Here is a 19,717-nt window from a genome sequence, read left to right as displayed (position 1 = left end):
TAGGCCCAGTTCAATACTTGGGCCCAATGGGCCTGTGCTAGACATAAAAGCACTGATCATTAGAAAAGAAACATTTACTACTCCATAATTTTTTGCTTCAATATATACGTACATATACTATTTTTGTATTTTTTGATAGATTTAATAATATGTGAGACATGTTATTATGGTTGATACGACCAATGGAGCTTCAGCAGAGACGTGAAATTGTTACTCAATGCAGCCAACCAACTAAGAGGTATAGTGAGAAGTACTCCATTTGTTCGATGAAATGCCACATAGTGTTGTCGCCTGAAATATGAATTTTTAATGCATATTTTATTGATTTGTTTCTTCATTAGAGATTGAATGAAGCCTATTAGCTGAAATTGGAGGGAGAATTGATTTTATTTTCAAAATTTACCATACTAATACTCCCTCCGTCCCACATAATTTTACCCAGTATTCCATTTTGGGCCGTCCCACGTAATTTTACACACTTCACTTTTACCATTTTTGGCAGTGGGCCTCATATTTCACTAACTCATTCTTACTCACATTTTATTATAAAACTAATACTTTAAAAGTAGGACCCACATCCCACGAACTTTTTCAACTCACTTTCCATTAAATTTCTTAAAATCCGTGCCGGGTCAAAGTGGGTAAAATTATGTGAGACGGAGGGAGTATTTGATAATTTAGTGGAATTATCCAGGGTGGAGAATTTGGAGCCCATTACTTTCTGATCATGGGCCCTTTAATTTAGTGTTTATAATTTAGTGAACATTCGCATTCGCTTTATCATTTTGTCTATTTTTCAATCATTTTGGACGCAATTCTTACGTTTAAGTTATGGATTTCTATTGGAAGTAGCTAAGTGACACTTCATTTCACATTTTCACTAGTTTGTTCATACATGTTGGAATTTTTTGCATCGTTATAAAATCAGTCACGCTAAACTTGACTTAAAAACCCCTATTTTGTACATTATATTTGCAGTTATAACTCAGTCGCGCTTCACTTTCTTGTTTTGTTTTTCTAGTTGACTTGCAAGTCGTCTGCTCAAGTTCGGAATTGTGTCATTTGATCTTAACCTATCAAAAGCACTACACCGCATGCACGCAACGGGATTGAGCTCGGTAACTCCTCATTAGAATTTTAATCTAGTTTATATTTAAATTGATTTATTAATTTAAATGACTAGTTTAATTTCTAATTACTTTGCCTAAGCCTTGATGAATATATACTCATGCTAGTTCATGGTGATTCTTTTACATCATTTATTGTTTAGATTTCATTTAGCCACTCAATTTATGCTTTATATCTATTTTGTGTAGCCTTTTACCTTTACTATTAGTCACTCTTCACTTCACAAGATTGTTTATATGTTAGAAAATTAATTTTTAGTTAAAAATCTCAATTTGTACATTATCATGAATTAACTTTAAACAATTTCTATATTATTTGCGGTTATAATTAATTTATTGGACCTTTAATTATTTTTATTTCTCTTTCGAGTTGACTTGCAAGTCTTTCTAGTTTCAAGAGTTTTTCAAGAATTATATTGCATGGATTTTAAGTGATTATAATTTAGTCAACCTTCGCTTTACTATTTTGCCTTTTTTCAATTTCATTTGGACTTACGTTAAAAGAATTCTATTGGTGTGACTTAGTCACACTTCACTAGAATAATTTCTTACTTATCACATTATGAATTATCTTCAAACAATTTCTATATTATTAGTGATTATAACACATTATCTTCACTTTAAGCTCACTTTGTCTTTCATGCATTTTATCTTCATCTATTTAAACAGCTAAACTTGATGTATTGGAGTATCCAAAAATACACAACACCTCCCCAATCCAATACAGAGAGTATGATTTCTGATAAAAGAATAGCTTTTCAATTTCTTCTTGTTGTTCTTGTGTGTGTGTTTGTTTCAGGAGATGCAAAAGTGAGATGCATAGAGAGTGAGAGAGAAGCTCTTCTAAGCTTCAAGAATGGCCTCATCAATGACGACGGATTTCTCTCCTCGTGGGAAAGCGACGAATGCTGCAAATGGTATGGTGTTGAGTGCAGCAACACCACTGACCACGTCATCGCCCTCCAACTTAATACTACTTACTATGATGGTGTATTGCAAGGTGAGGTTGGTTCTTCCTTGCTTGAGTTGCATCATTTAAACTATCTTGACCTCAGTTGGAATGATTTTCGAGGCAATCCAATCCCAAAATTCATTGGTTCCATGAAACAGTTACAACACTTGTTCCTCCGTGGTTCTAACTTTGGTGGGATTGTTCCTCCTCAGATAGGGACCTTACCAAACTGCAATCACTTGCGCTCTCGCATAACTCTTTGAGGATTGAGAATCTAGATTGGCTTTCAAGTCTCTCTTTGTTGTCTTATCTTAGTTTGAGTCAAATCGACTTGAGTCAAACTAACTGGCTGCAGCATATCCTGAGCCTTCACTCCCTCCATGATTTGCACTTGAACTCTTGTAACATAAGCACAGCTCTAGTGGGACCATCTGTTAATTCTTCTTCTACGTCACTTTCTCTCGTTTCTTTGTCAGATAATAAGCTCACTTCTTCCTCATTCCAATCGTTATCTAACATAAGCAGAGGTCTAGTAGAACTAGACTTTTCAACCAATGCTTTAGGAGGCCCAATTCCTGATGCACTCATAGAAAGATTGGTGCTTATAGAGTATCTTGATCTTTCTGATAACACGCTTGAAGGTCAAATCCCAAAAGCTCTGTGGAATTTGAGTCGTTTGTGCACCTTAGTCCTTTATGAAAATGAGTTAAGAGGAAACCTTGATGAGTTGTTTGTAAACAGTACTTCCGAGAAAGGAATGTTGGAATCGCTCCAAATTCTGGACTTGGCTCATAATAAATTCAATGGGTCATTGCCAGACCTGAGAGCATTTTCTGCATTGACAGAAGTGTACTTTGGGGGAAACAACTTCACTGGCTTTATTCCTCTAAGTATCGGCCAACTCTCTGAGCTTCGTGTTCTAGATCTTTCTAATAATTTGTTGGAAGGTGTAGTCTCTGAATCCCATCTCATCAAGCTCAACAAGTTAAAGGAACTAGATTTATCGTTCAATTCATTGATATTGCATTTTGCTCCTGACTGGAGTCCAGCTTTTCAGTTGGATGGTATATTGTTAGCAGGATGCAATGTGGGTCCATCTTTCCCGAAATGGATTCAAACTCAGAGAAATTCCACATTCCTTGATCTTTCTAGAGCTAATATAGTAGGTGAAATCCCAGCATGGTTGTGGAATGTATCCCCTTCATTAACCCACTTATACCTTTCTGATAATCAAATTACCGGAATTGTTCCGAATCTCTCATCCATTTCCATCACTGACATAGATCTTAGTAACAATAGTATCTCAGGTCCTATTCCATCATTCTATGCGAATGCGCGTGATGTTATTATGAGCGGAAATATGTTATCTGGATCAATTTCATCTATCTGCAGTGTTCTCCATGAATCGTTTTATTTCCTTGACCTCTCAAATAATCAGTTGGCAGGAGAGATTCCCAACTGTTGGCAGAATTTCCCGTACTTGTTCTCTCTCAATTTGGCTAACAACAGGTTTTGGGGTGAAATTCCTAGTTCTTTGGGATCTTTGCAACACCTCACTGCACTGCAGTTGCGAGGTAATAGTTTATCCGGAGAGTTTCCTTCCACTTTGAGAAGTTGCCATAGATTGCAGTTAATTGATGTTTCAGAGAATGAGTTAACAGGAGGCATACCTACTTGGTTTGGTGAAATGAATCGAATGGTTTATCTAACGCTTGGCAGAAACAAATTGCACGGCAGTATTCCTGTTGAGATATGCAATCTTACTCAAATTCAAATTCTGGACTTCTCCAGAAACAACTTGTCTGGGAAAATTCAAGATTGCTTCCACAATTTTACTTCAATGGCTCAAAAGTATGAACCTGCTAGTTCACAACGTCTGAGTTATATTCTTCCCTTCATTTACAATCCTGATCTTCCAAATGAGAATCATAAAATGTACATTGGGTATTTGCTAATCACATGGAAGGATCAGGAATTGGAATATAGGAACAATCTCATATTTCTCAAACTCATTGATCTCTCAAGCAATAGATTGTCCGGAAACATTCCCAAATCATTTTCTAGTATGAAGGGATTGGTTTCCTTGAACCTATCATCGAATAGTTTCACAGGAAGTATAATTCCGGATATTGGTGAGATGGAAAGGTTAGAATGTCTTGATCTATCGAATAATAAATTGTTTGGGAAGATACCCACAAGCATGGCAAAATTACGGTTGAGTGTTCTTGATTTGTCGAACAACCGTTTGTCTGGAGAAATTCCAACGAGTACTCAACTTCAGAGCTTCAGTGCATCTGCTTATGCTGGGAATGATGGACTCTGTGGGCCCCCGCTCGCATTGTGCCCCAAAGATATCTTGAAGCCACCCACCACTCTTCCGAAGAAAGACATCAGTCTCTCTTTTATGCAAGAAGTGGGCATATCAATGGGCTTCGGTTTCATATTTGGATTTTGGGGAGTTATTGGTACTTTCATACTCAAGAAAACATGGAGAATTGCATTCTTCAACTTTTTTGATGCCATTGGAGATTGGTTTTATGTGAGGATTGCTATATTTGCGTCCAAATTGAGAAGAAGCTGAAATATCAGGTAACTATTCTACACTTCACTTCAATTTTAACCATTTCATTTGTTAAACTGCATATGTTTATCCATACATAAGTTATAACTTTAGTGACATATACTTATTAATAAATGCTTTAATGAGTAAGCCATGTGTATAATTTCAGCTATGAATACATGTGTTTAGTTTGATTATTAAGCCATATGTATAATGGAATATATAATTTCTTTTCTTTGTGACAGAGATGGTACAAGAAGAAAAGAACGACAACTATTGCTTATGAATAGACTTTGTACCTTGATTGAAGTGCTTTAATGTCCTATATTTCATCAATATGTTGGTCATGTAATTTAATTTGCGATAATACAATATTGTGGGATCTTATTATTGTCAAATTTAGTGTTTTTTCCTACTTTTTATCATCGTGTATTTATAGATGATCATGTTATATTGTAATATCACTTTCCTGTTTAGTCTTTTTTTTTCTTACCGGCGCCGGAATCACAAAAATTTTGCCGGAGGGATTCTTGGAGAGGAATAAAGGGGTCAGGAAATACGCCGTCGTGGTAAAAATATCACTGACGAGCATGTAGTGCGGATAGATGAAGACGTTCACAGGTCTATGGATGGTTTGGTCGTCGTATCACACTCTGAGTCACTCATCAGGGTACTCTTTTTCCCCTTGGGGAGTTTTTCCCACTGGGTTTTATCCCCAAGGGGTTTTAACGAGGCCCGCCCACACTGGGTTTCGATGGGTGGTTTTGAGTGGGGCACCTATGTTGGGGACTCTCCCCCTCCTTGATCTTTGTACTCGTTGTTATTCCAAGTTGTTTTGATCTAGCCGACTTGTGGCTACCTCTTTTTGTTCACCCTCGGGTATGCTCGAGTGTACGAGAATCATTAGATTTTATTTATATAAATAGGCATGCAATCGTTTAATAAGCATGCAAAGCTTGTTCATATAAAAAAACGTGAATTAGAATCGGTAGCCTTTGCCAAACCAATATTTTTCCGGAATTATTAATTTAATTTATTTTTTTAATGACTTCTGATTATTACATTTACACCTCGCTCTACGTTTTTAATATTGAGCAATACAATTCATTTTAGTTAATATTGAACATTGCCCCATTTTTTAACAGAATGACAAGTAATACAAATTCACAACATTTCAATTGTTCCCATTCACACAACGGGAATTTTTTTTGATAAGAACCTCAAATATATGACTTTTGGAAAATTAAACTTTCTTCACATTTAAAAATATAAAGTACTAGTACTACTTAATAAAAAGGACACTATTTTATACTCCGTATTCAAGATTGTCATAGAATCATGTCTGTAAATTAACACTCCTATTTGTAGAAGGATATATTTTGGAAGGATATATTTTGGAAGGAAATATTATTTAGTCATACTATTATTCATGATCAATTTTGAACATTGCCCCATTTTTTAACAGAATTACAAGTGATACAAATTCACAACATTTCAATTGTTCCCATTCACACAACGGGAAATATTTTTTATAAGAACCTCAAATATATGACTTTTGGCAAATTAAACTTTCTTCACATTTAAAAATATATAGTACCACTTAATAAAAAAGACAATATTTTATAGTATTCAAGATTATGATATAATCATGTGTCTAAACAAACACTCCTATTTTTAGAAGGAAATATTTTGGCACATCTAACTCCACAATTTGCTTGTAAACACTCATTATTAGTGGTGCAGTTGGAAGGGCATCCTTTTAAATTCACACCTCCCTGAAAATCTCTAGCTTCAACAATTGCTATCACTGCAAAACATTATATGAAAAATAAATTACCATTTTAAAACATAAATAACATATTTTACTTCTGTTCCGACCAAAATATACACTCCTATATATACTTCGTTCAATATGAATCATTAAAAACAAATTAACATAATTGGATGCAATATAATGGAATTTTTTATTCGAAATATTGAATAGAAATGCAAACCTGCTGAAACCACGAAAACTGCAAATAAAATAAACTGGAGGATTTTAATATTGGCCATAATTGAGTTTTGGTGGATTTAGAAAGCTTCTGCAAAATTTGTGCAAAATATATAGCAGAAATTGATAGTTTAATATGGTAATTATATAAGTATAGCAATAATTTCATGTAGATTCATTTTATCAAATATCGAAATAATTAATTATAAATGATAGGAAATTGACACATCGCTCTAAATTTTTAATAATAGTATACAATTTATTTTAATATTGAGCTAGTTTCTTGTATACCCCATCAAAAGTTTTTATATAATCAATACTCCTATTTACTGTATTTTATTTCATTGATCAATAGAATTTCGATTCGGTAATATGGGACATGTTTGTTTATATATTAACGCATAATCTGTTTTCCCATCAATTTTTGTAAGAATATAAGTGCCAGAATTTTACCAACCAAAAATATTGTGTAGTATAGATTGAAAATTTATAAACATTGTGACTTAGTCACATTTCACTTCAATAATTTGTTTATATGTGTAGAGTATGGGATTTTAATAGACTCGTTTAGTATGAAAGTGAGACAGCAAATGTGAAGCACGAGACATGTGTTTCAGCTATTGTCGTGATTGTAATGTGTTGGTCTATTGTAATGTGAAACTCAGAATTTGTAGAGTGAATCTATAGAGATTTGTTGGGCTATTTAAACCCCAACTTGAGATTCTTCCTCATCTCACTCACTACTAAACAAAGATGCATCAAAGCATGATTTCTGATAAAAGGATATCAATCAAATTTCTTTTTGTTGCTCTTTTGTGTGTGTTTGTTTTTGTTCCAGGATATGATGCATGCATCGAGAGGGAGAGAGACGCTCTTCTAAGCTTCAAGAATGGCCTCATCGATGACTATGGCTTTCTCTCGTCATGGCGAAGCGACGAATGCTGCAGATGGCATGGTGTTGAATGCAGCAATACCACTGGCCATGTCATCAACCTCCAACTTAATAATGGTGATTATGATGGTGCATTGCAAGGTGAGGTTGGTTCTTCGTTGCTTGAGTTGCATCATTTAAACAATCTTGACCTCAGTTGGAATGACTTTCGAGGCAATCCAATCCCAAAATTCATTGGTTCCATGAAACGGTTACAACACTTGCATCTCAGTGGTTCTAACTTTGGTGGGATTGTTCCTCCTCAGATAGGGAACCTTACCCAGTTGAGATCACTTGATCTCTCATACAACTCTTTGAGGATTGAGAATCTCGATTGGCTTACAAGTCTCTGACATACTTGGATTTTGCTTGGTTTTAGAGAGTAATCTTGCATGAATTTGATCATATTGTGTCTATTATTGGACATGTTTATATATACTTCTCTATTATATTGGTATGTTGACCATTTTGTGAAGAATGTGTAGAAAAAGGTACAAACTATGTGGATGTGCAGCAGCCTTGGTTTGAGACAACTTTTACTGGAGAGTTTGAAGTCCAATCAGCCTCATATGCATATCAATCTCTTCGTCTTCGAAAGAGCTTCGCGTGGGTATCTCGCACACCTCAATCGGAGTTCGGTAGAAAAAGTTATGGCCGTTACAAGAACACTGCGCAGTCCAGAAATTACACCCGGCCGGGTGAATTAACTACCCGGCCGGGTACTGTGTTTATGCGCTGCAAAGGTCAGAATGGGGTCGAAAATGACCACCCGGCCGGGTGGATTTTGCTCTTTATAATTCCACCCGGCCGGGTACGCTATTTTGGCGTATTCTTTTGGCAAAAACGCGATTTTTGATGGAAGATTAAAGGGAAAACGCCTAGGGTTCAATGGTTTTTGTGAAGAACATGAGTAGCTAAACACCTTTTGTAGAATTCTTGGTGAAGATGCATTAATTTCATAGTTTTTATCCAATTGATTTTGTTCTTGCCTTGCTCTTGTAGTTATTTGATTATTCTTGGGTTTATTCCTTTCAATTGCTTGATCACCACTTGATTGTGTAGGATTAATTAGATTAATCGGGAGATGAAATAATTAATCTGGAAATAGGAATAGTTCACACCTTAATGCAATAAAACTCGGGAGAGTTGAGGTTTTGAGTGAGGTCTTGGACCTAATCGAGCTTTTGGGAATTAGGGGTTTTAGGATTAGAAGGGGACTTCAATCCTAGCACCTAATCTACAGGTTTCTCACCCCGGGAGGGGGTTTAATCTATAAATGTGGTCGACTTAGTAACTCTAGAGACACCAAAAGGTAAGGCAATTTGATTGGATAAGAGCTTGGAATTGTGCATCGGATCCTTGAGTTCTACAATTTTCTCCACATTATCTTCTCACTCCGTGTTTATTTGCTTTTATTTATTTACTTGTTCATTATATGCTTTTCGTAGAGTTAGAAAACAACCAAACCTTTCATGATTCTCTAGATAGTAGTCAACATTTGTTCGTGGTAGTTAAGTTGATACGAATTTGTCTCTGTGGGATACGATACTCTTGCTTGCTAATTGCTACACTAGCCCCGTACACTTGCGGGTATCACTTGTGTTAAAATAAGTTGAGTCAGTCTCTCTTTGTTGTCTCATCTTGATTTGAGTCTAATCGACTTAAGTCATACAATCATAAGTCTTCACTCCCTCCATGAATTGCACTTGGACTCTTGTAACATAGGAGGCACAACTCTAGTGGGACCATCTGTTAACTCTTCTTCTACATCTCTTTCCTTTCTCAGTCTGTCTGATAATCACCTCACTTCTTCCTCGTTCCTTTGGTTATCTAACATAACTATGTTCATTGAGCATCTTGATCTCTCCGGTAGCATGCTTCAAGCCCAAATCCCAAAATTTTTGTTCAATCTGAGTCGTTTGCGCGTCTTAGTCCTCTATGAAAATGACTTGAGAGGAAATCTCGATGAGTTGTTTGGAAATAAATCCGGCAAAGGAATATTGGAATCACTCCAAATTCTGGACCTTGCTCATAACAACCTTCATGGATCATTGCCAGACCTAAGAGCATTTTCTGCGTTGACAGAAGTGTACTTAGGGGGAAACAACTTCACTGGCTCCATTCCTCCGAGTATTGGCCAACTCTCTGAGCTTCGTGTTCTAGATCTTTCTAATAATTCGTTGAAATGCGTAGTCTCAGAATCCCATCTCATCAAGCTCGACAAGTTAGAGATATTAGATCTATCCTTGAATTCGCTAATCTTGCATTTTGCTCCTGATTGGAGTCCAACTTTTCAGTTGCATGCTATCTTGCTAGCAGGATGCAATGTGGGCCCATCTTTCCCAAAATGGATTGAATTGCAGAGAAATATAGCATTCCTTGATCTGTCTAGTGCTAATATAGCAGATGAAGCCCCAACATGGTTGTGGAGTATTTCACCTTTGTTAGAAAACGTACTTCTTTCAGACAATCAAATTAGTGGAACTATTCCCAATCTCTCCTCCACTTCCATCAAGCACTTAGATATTTGTAACAACAGTTTCTCAGGTCCTATTCCGTTATTTTATGCCAATGTTACTTGTTAAATATTGGCCTACAATATTTGACTTTTTGTCAAAAATTTTCATCCCACATCGAAGGGGAGTTAGAAGCTGGGGGGAGTAGCTGCCTATAAAAGGAGCACTCCTCCCTCATTTGTAATACACCTCAAATTTGTATTCTCTTCTCCATTTAAATATAAGTGGGCTCTGCAGAGGGTGCTCGGAGACGTAGGCAATTTGGCCGAACTCCGTTATCAAAGTTTCGGGTGTGTTCTTTTTTTATTATTTATTTTGTTCTGCATTTATTTCTGGGTTTGCTTTTCTGCTGTGATATTGTATTCAATATTATTTGCGGGTTTGTAGTAGTGTTTTGTACACCGACTGATAAATTCTGTTTGGAGTCTGGTAATTAAGAGAGGACAGTGTCCCCACCAGTCTTTCCAGAGAATTTATTTGGGGAAGTAATTTTATCGAGGTAGACCCCATTGGGTTAACTCTAAAATTACTGAATCGGTTCATTTCACTATTTGAGAGAAAATTTGCCCGGTTTTCTCAACAAGTGGTATCAGAGCCAAGGTTCGTCCTTGGTTCTATTTGTTTGTAATATTGAATACTTTATTTTGAGTCTGTAATGGCGGGTAATGATCAAGAAGTCAAGGCTAGTTCGTCATCATGGTCGAGGCTTCCACTGTCAAATATGAAATTGACGGTGGAGATATTTGACGGTACTGGCCATTTTGGTATGTGGCAGGGGGAGGTTCTAGACTCTCTTTTCCAACAGGGTCTTGACATTGCCATTGAAGAAAAGAAACCAGAAGATATAGATGATAAAGATTGGAGTACCATAAATCGGTTAGCTTGTGGAACAATTCGGTCGTGTCTGTCCAGGGAGCAGAAGTATGCTGTCAAGAATGAGACTTCTGCACATAGATTGTGGAAGACACTGGAGGACAAATTTCTGAAGAAGAGTGGTCAGAATAAGCTCCTTATGAAGAAAAGGTTGTTCCGATTTGAATACCGGTCAGGTACCACTATGAATGAACACATTACTTTGTTTAATCGCAGACCTGCTAAATTTAGATGTGAAATTTGAGGATGAGGATCTGGCATTGATGTTGTTGTCGTCTCTTCCTGATGAATTTGAACATCTGGAGACCACATTGCTCCATGGTAAAGAGAATGTGTCTTTAGATACTGTATGTTCTGCTTTGTATAGTCATGAATTGCGAAAGGCAGATAAAATGAAAGGCAAAGCAGTTACAGATGAAGCATTAGTAGCAAGGGGTCGTCAACAAGGCCGATCAAAGGAGAGAAGAGGAAGGTCCAAATCGAAAAGACGAGCTGCCAAAGATGAGTGTGCTTTCTGTTATGAGAAAGGACATTGGAAGAAAGACTGCCCAAAGTTGAAGAAGAAAGAAAAGGCTTCGCAGGATGCAAATGTTGCTGAATGCAAAAATGATGCGGAGTCGGATTGTTCTTTGACGGTTTCACCTACAACATCGCATCCAGACGAGTGGATATTGGATTCAGGTTGCACCTATCATATGTGTCCCATCAGGGAGTGGTTCTTTGATTTCGAAGAACTCAATGGCGGACTTGTTTACATGGGAAATGACAGTCCATGTAAGACAGTCGGGATAGGCTCAATCAAGCTGCAAAATCAGGATGGATCCACCAGAATTTTAAAGGATGTACGGTATGTGCCCCAGTTGAAGAAGAATCTCATCTCATTGGGGGCCTTAGAATCTAAAGGCCTAGTTGTGATGATGCGAGATGGAATTCTTAAAGCGACTTCAGGAGCATTGGTGATGTTGAAAGGCGTGAGGAAGAACAATTTGTATTACTACCTAGGTAGTACAGTTGTTGGGACAGTAGCAACTGCAACTTCGAGTAACAAGAATGATGCAGAGGCGACGAAGCTTTGGCATTTGCGATTGGGACATGCTGGTGAGAGATCATTGCAAATTCTCGCCAAGCAAGAATTGCTGAAAGGTACGAAGTCTTGCAAATTAGAGTTTTGCGAGCATTGTGTTCTGGGAAAACAACGAAGAGTGAAATTTGGCACTACAATCCATAATACAAAGGGAATTCTGGATTACGTGCATTCAGATGTGTGGGGACCTGCCAAGACTCCGTCACTTGGAGGTAGACACTATTTTGTCACTTTTGTTGATGATTTTTCCAGAAGAGTTTGGGTGTACACTATGAAGAGCAAAGATGAAGTCCTTGGGATTTTTCTAAAATGGAAAGCTCAAGTTGAAAATCAGGTGGGAAGGAAGATCAAGGTTCTCCGATCAGACAACGGTGGAGAATACAAGAGTGATCCTTTCCAAGATGTATGCCAGGAGTGTGGCATAGTTCGGCACTTCACAGTGAGAAATACACCACAACAGAATGGAGTGTCAGAGCGTATGAATCGAACACTAGTGGAGAAAGTTCGTTGTATGCTGTCTAATGCTGGGCTAGACAGGAAATTTTGGGCTGAGGCCATTACATACGCTCAACACATTGTCAATCGTTTGCCATGTTCTGCCATTGATGGCAAGACTCCTTTAGAGGTATGGTCCGGTAAACCTGCAACTGATTATGATTCTTTGCGTATTTTTGGTTCTGTTGCATATTATCATGTCACTGAATCAAAATTGGATCCACGTGCAAAGAAGGCTTTGTTTATGGGTTTCAGTGCTGGTGTTAAAGGATATCGGTTATGGTGTTTGGAGTCTAAGAAGACGATTGTAAGTAGGGATGTTACCTTTGATGAATCTTCCATGTTGAATAAGGTAAATTCAAATAGTAGTGATACTTCGCAGCAGGTGGAGTATACACCCAAGCAGGTGGAGTTCGAAGATGCAGTTGTGATCCCGACTACGAACACCACAAATGACTCTCCTACGGAAGAAGAAGAGTCAGATGATGAAGAGGTTCCACCCCAAGAACCTTCGCAGCAATCAGAGCCAATTGCAGTCAGGCGAACGAGGCGGGAAAATAAGAGACCTGCTCGTTTTGCGGATATGGTAGCATATGCGCTTCCAGTTGTTGATGATGTTCCAGGTATCTTTTCAAAAGCTATTGAAAGTTCAGAAAGCGATGGTTGGAAAGGTGCTTTGGAAGAAGAGATGCAATCTCTTCAGAAGAACAAGGTTTGGAAGCTGATGCCGTTGCCGAAAGGCAAGAAGGCAATTGGATGCAAATGGGTTTTTGCAAAGAAAGAGGGATTTCCTCACAAAGATGATGTTCGCTACAAAGCAAGATTGGTAGCTAAAGGCTACGCCCAGAAGGAGGGAATAGATTACAATGAGGTATTTTCTCCTGTTGTTAAACATTCCTCTATTAGAATTTTGTTGGCTTTGGTAGCGCAGTTGAATTTGGAGCTAGCTCAACTTGATGTGAAGACCGCGTTTTTACACGGTGATTTGAAGGAGGAAATCTATATGACCCAACCGGAGGGATTCAAGGTTGCTGGTAAAGAAAATTGGGTTTGCAAGTTGAACAAATCGTTGTACGGATTGAAGCAGTCTTCAAGACAGTGGTACAAACGGTTTGATAAATTTATGAAGGATCAGATGTACACAAGAAGCAAATACGATCACTGTGTTTATTTGCGCAAACTTCAAGATGGGTCCTACATCTACCTACTCTTATACGTTGATGATATGCTAATAGCATCAAAGAGCCAAGTTGAAATTGACAGATTGAAGGCTCAGTTGAGTAAGGAGTTCGAGATGAAGGATTTGGGGGAAGCCAAGAAGATTCTCGGCATGGAGATTACAAGGGATAAAGAGGGAGGCAAGCTTTGGCTGACACAGAAGCAGTATTTGACCAAAGTACTTCAGCGTTTTGGTATAAACGATGATTCCAAACCTGTAAGTACCGCACTTGCTCCTCATTTGAAACTTAGTTCTCAGTTATCTCCAAATACAAATGATGAGCGAGAATATATGGCGAAAGTTCCCTATGCTAACGCAGTTGGAGCTTGATGTATGCAATGGTGTGTACAAGACCCGACATTTCACATGCCGTTGGTATTGTGAGCAGATACATGCATGATCCAGGTAAGGGTCATTGGCAAGCTGTGAAATGGATTCTGCGGTATATCAAAGATACTGTAGATATTGGTTTGTTGTTTGAGCAGGATAAATCACTTGGTCATTTTGTAGTCGGATATTGTGATTCCGACTATACTGGTGATTTGGATAAGCGAAGATCTACTACTGGCTATTTGTTTACTTTAGCGAGTGCGCCAGTTAGTTGGAAGTCTACCTTGCAGTCAACGGTAGCTTTGTCTACGACAGAGGCAGAGTATATGGCTATTACTGAAGCTGTAAAGGAGGCAATTTGGCTTCATGGGTTGCTGAAAGAATTGGGTGTTGGTCAGAAACAACTTGAAGTATATTCTGACAGCCAGAGTGCTATTCATTTAGCAAAGAATCAGGTCTTTCATGCAAGGACGAAGCATATTGATGTTCGCTATCATTTTGTGCGGGAAATTCTCGAAGAAGAGGAAATTGTCATCAGAAAGGTTCCGACTTCGGAGAATCCTGCAGATATGTTGACCAAGGTGGTGACGAGAGCCAAGTTTGAACATTGTTTGGACTTGGTTAATATTCTGCGATTTGGAGCTGGCGCTTGACTGCGCCAATATGAAAGCACCGCGAGTCGGTTTGTTTGGATGGAGAAGATTTGTGTCCAGTGGGATTTGAAATTTTGCCAAGGTGGAGATTTGTTAAATATTGGCCTACAATATTTGACTTTTTGTCAAAAATTTTCATCCCACATCGAAGGGGAGTTAGAAGCTGGGGGGAGTAGCTGCCTATAAAAGGAGCACTCCTCCCTCATTTGTAATACACCTCAAATTTGTATTCTCTTCTCCATTTAAATATAAGTGGGCTCTGCAGAGGGTGCTCGGAGACGTAGGCAATTTGGCCGAACTCCGTTATCAAAGTTTCGGGTGTGTTCTTTCTTTATTATTTATTTTGTTCCGCATTTATTTCTGGGTTTGCTTTTCTGCTGTGATATTGTATTCAATATTATTTGCGGGTTTGTAGTAGTGTTTTGTACACCGACTGATAAATTCTGTTTGGAGTCTGGTAATTAAGAGAGGACAGTGTCCCCACCAGTCTTTCCAGAGAATTTATTTGGGGAAGTAATTTTATCGAGGTAGACCCCATTGGGTTAACTCTAAAATTACTGAATCGGTTCATTTCACTATTTGAGAGAAAATTTGCCCGGTTTTCTCAACATTACTATGATTCAGTTATGTAGAAATATGTTCTCTGGTTCAATTTCATCCATTTGCAAAACTCTCCACGGCCAGCTTACTTCAATTGACCTCTCTAGTAATAAGTTGGCTGGTGATGTTCCTAACTGCTGGGATAAAACGCCGAATTTGGTCTCTCTCAATTTGGCTAACAACCGTTTTTGGGGTGAAATTCCTCGCTCTTTCGGATCTTTACATGGCCTCAATGTGCTACAGTTGCGTGGTAATAGTTTATCTGGAGAGTTTCCTTCCACTTTGAGACGTTGCCAAGAATTGGTGTTTGTTGATGTTGCAGGGAATGAGTTAGCAGGAGAGATTCCTACTTGGATTGGCGAAATATCTGATTTGGAATTTCTAAACCTTGGCACAAACAAATTTCATGGCAGTATTCCTTCTGAGATATGCAATCTTACTGCTATTCTAATTCTAGACTTTTCTAGAAACAACTTGGATGGCATAATACCCGATTGCTTCAACAATTTGACTCTTATGACTCAAAGGAATATACCAGCGGATCTAAATTGTGCGGGTGTTGTTTTATCTCTCTCTTACAATGATAATCTTCCAAACCATGTTAACATAAGATACTACGAGTTTTCATCAATTCAATGGAAGGGGCGGGAATCCGAATACAGGAAAAATCTCGAGCTTCTTAAACTCATTGATTTTTCAAGTAATAAATTGAGTGGAAACATTCCCCAATCATTTACCAATATGAAGGGATTGATTTCCTTAAACCTATCATCAAATAGGTTGACAGGAAATATATTGTCACATATTGGTGATATGGAGATGTTAGAATGTCTTGATCTATCATCCAATCAATTGTCTGGAAAAATACCGACAACCTTGGCACAACTACAGTACCTGTCTGTTCTTATTTGTCGAACAACAATTTGTATGGAAAAATTCCAACGAGCACTCAACTCCAAAGCTTCAATGCATCTGCTTATGCCGAGAATAAGAGGCTTTGTGGGTCCCCTCTCGCGTTATGCCCCAAAGATAGCCTGAAGCCATCCACCACCAGTTCGGGGGGAAACACGAATGAGAAAGATGGAAACAGCCTCTCATTTATGCAAGAAGTTGGTATATCAACGGGCTTTGGTTTTATAATTGGATTTTGGGGAGTTGTTGGTACTTTCATACTGAAGAAATCGTGGAGAATTGCATTCTTCAACTTGTTTGATGCCATTGGAGATTGGTTCTATGTGAGGATTGCTATATTTGTGTCCAAATTGAGAAGAAACTGAAATACTACCAGGTAATTATACTACACTTCAATTCAATTTTAACCATTTCATTTGTTTAACTATATATGTTTAGGGGCATGTTAGGGTGCCACCACCCCTTAAAATAATATCATACCACCATTCCTAGCCAATCATTTGTACACGTGGACGAATAATAAGCTGCCACGTGGCAAAAAAAAAAGAAAAAAAATTCTGAAAAACACGGCCAGCAATATGCTGGTCTTTAACCAGCAATATTTCTTAACCAGCAATATCCGACACACTATACAGCAATCTATAGATTGCTGTGTAGTGTTTGTAATTTTGTTGTATATCGTTTATAATATTGCTGTATAAGCGTTGTCACATTGTCATTTTAAGAGGTGGTGTTATTTTAACACAAACCTATATGTTTATCCATAAAAGTGATAACTTTATTGACATACAATACCTATAATCATGATTTAGCCATATGTATAATTTCAGCTATAAATACATGTGTTTTTCTCAATAATAGTATCCTATTTGTCTTTTCTTTGTGAATAGGGAGAAGTGGGAAGCTGGTACAAGAAGAAAGGAACAGCAATTGTTGCTTATGAATAGTTTTCGTACCTTGTATTACAATATACAACCCATAATTTAAGTGGTTTGATGTCTTACATTTCATCAATATATTGGTCATGTAATTTAATTTGTGAGAATATAATATTGTGTTTTTATAATTTTCAAATTAAGTGTTTTTCCTACTTTTTATAATCTTGTATATAGAGATTATGTTATATTGTAATGTCCCTTTCCTGTTCTGCCATTTTTTTTTCTTTCCGGCGTCGGAATCACAAAAATTCTGCCGAAGGGAACACATCGGTGGCGAGCATGCGGTGCAGAGTACCGTTGGCGATTGTACGTAAAAACAATAGTCTTATAAACAGAATCGTGTCGAGCGTATTATAAGCTCTAGTTTAGAATATATATTATCCTTCTTCGTAATTTGTAATTTGTAATTTGTAAATGTAATCGTGTGTCGAGCATATCATATATATAAGCTTTGTCTCGGATTTTCTTTGTCGGGTTTTTTCCGAGTCATGTCAAGAGAGTCAACAAGATAGATTAATATTAATAGGCATGCAATCGTAGGGTTATTTAAAAAACATGAATTAGAACCGTTAGTCAAACCAATATTTTCGGCATTTTAAGAATAACTTAACTAATTATTTAATTTAATTAATTTTTCAAGACTTTTGATTATTTTCACATTTACACCTCACTCTAGAATTTTAATATCGAACAGTCGAACTAGTTTCTTGTTACATTTTATTTTAGTTAATATTATAATGCTACTATTATTCATGATCAATTTTGAACATTACCTCAATTTTTTAACAGTGACAAATAATACAAATTCACAACATAAAAACCTCAAATATACTATTGGAGTTTTACTTTTGGCAAATTAAACTTTCGTCATATTTAAAATACATACTAAAAAGGACACTGTTTTGTATTCTTCCAATTATCAGAAACAAAAATTAGGTATCTAAACAAACACTCCTATTTTTAGAAGGAAATATTTTGGCACATCTAACTCCACAGTTTGCTTGTAAACACTCATTATTAGTGGTGCAGTTGGAAGGGCATCCTTTTAAATTCACACCTCCCTGAAAATCTCTAGCTTCAACAATTGCTATCACTGCAAAACATTATATGAAAAATAAATTACCATTTTAAAACATAAATAACATATTTTACTTCTGTTCCGACCAAAATATACACTCCTATATATACTTCGTTCAATATGAATCATTAAAAACAAATTAACATAATTGGATGCAATATAATGGAATTTTTTATTCGAAATATTGAATAGAAATGCAAACCTGCTGAAACCACGAAAACTGCAAATAAAATAAACTGGAGGATTTTAATATTGGCCATAACTGAGTTTTGGTGGATTTTAAAAGCTTCTGCAAAATTTGTGCAAAATATATAGCAGAAATGATAATTTAATTTAGTAATTATATAAGTATAGCAATAATTTCATGTAGATTCATTTTATCAAATAAGTATACGAAATATTTCATGTAGATTCATTTGATCAAATATTGAAATAATTATAAATGATAGGCCAGGAAATGGACATTAATACAGAGTGAAACTGATACTATCTGTATCTTAGGAAAATCACAATTAATTAGTTATCTTTTGTTTCGTCATATCTTTTTCATATCTTAGTTTTCTTATTCAATAAGTTAGGGTAGTATTCTAGTATTATAAATATGAGAGTTTGTTATCATATTTAATTATCCAATAATGAATATATTATTTTGGTCAATTGTCTTGCAAATTGCCTTGAATCCATAACTCCCTACCCTACTTGCTACCCGACGGAAGGTCTCCGCGCACAGCCGGAACGTATATCTGATCTGTAGCCGTTGCCCAACGGGTTGGAACCCGCACACAGCTGCCCAGATCCTTATCTCAGCCGGCCCTCACGGGCGCCGGATTATCTTTATCTTGGTATTTTTCCATTTTATCGGATCGTTAAGGATCTAGGTCCTTAACAGAAACTGTATATCCAATACAGAAAAATGAGATTTTGATATATGGCATTATATTATTAAAGGATTTAAACATGGAGTAATATTATACTACTGTATTTATTTGTGATTAAATTTGTATGTTGTACCTTATTGCCTCTTGATATACTAAACCGTTTATTTGTATATAAGAGTATTAATTTTAGGAACATTAACTATGTATCATTACAATCCAAAATACAAATTTTAATAAGGTACATATTTTTTATACTTTCAAAATTTTATTTAAAGAGAAAGAGAAAATATAATATTAAGTAGATGAATTAAGAACATGAGATTATTTTTTGATTTGCAGTTCGACATTCCAAAAATTAAGATTAAAAGAAATTAAAATTTGATATAGAATATATTAATACATGGTTTTGATTTTAAGAATTTTATGATTCGAAATTATTTAATTTGAGGCAAATGTTTATCCTTCAATCGGAAGCAAAATGAGTTCTCTATTTTATCAGGATCCATTTTAATCATTCTTTAAATGTTACTCTTTTATCAGGAGTCGCCAATCAGATAAAAAATAGTATTCATTTTGCAGGA

At 36.6% G+C, this 19,717-nt stretch overlaps 1 protein-coding gene and 1 pseudogene across 2 annotated transcripts; both read left to right on the top strand.

Moving 5' to 3' along the window:
- Positions 1-2,276: 2,276 nt before the first annotated feature.
- LOC125189077 (receptor-like protein EIX2) lies at positions 2,277-5,687 on the top strand. Of its 2 annotated transcripts, none has more exons than XM_089058778.1 (2): positions 2,277-4,668; positions 5,117-5,687. In XM_089058778.1, the coding sequence occupies exon 1, from the start codon at positions 2,837-2,839 to the stop codon at positions 4,658-4,660; it is 1,824 nt and encodes a 607-aa protein (XP_088914904.1). In that variant the 5' UTR covers positions 2,277-2,836; the 3' UTR covers positions 4,661-4,668; positions 5,117-5,687. The 2 variants fall into 2 exon arrangements, with proteins under 2 accessions (XP_088914904.1, XP_088914903.1); XM_089058777.1 differs by lacking the exon at positions 5,117-5,687 and adding an exon at positions 4,885-5,061.
- A 1,698-nt stretch (positions 5,688-7,385) lies between these two features.
- Positions 7,386-16,830, top strand: LOC125188084 (receptor-like protein EIX2; annotated as a pseudogene).
- Positions 16,831-19,717: the final 2,887 nt, after the last annotated feature.

Source organism: Salvia hispanica, chromosome 5, assembly GCF_029641045.1.
Source record: "Salvia hispanica isolate PSC_SH4W2 chromosome 5, Shi_PSC_v1, whole genome shotgun sequence".
NCBI lineage: Eukaryota > Viridiplantae > Streptophyta > Magnoliopsida > Lamiales > Lamiaceae > Salvia > Salvia hispanica.
This window is presented reverse-complemented; position numbering and strand designations above follow the sequence as displayed.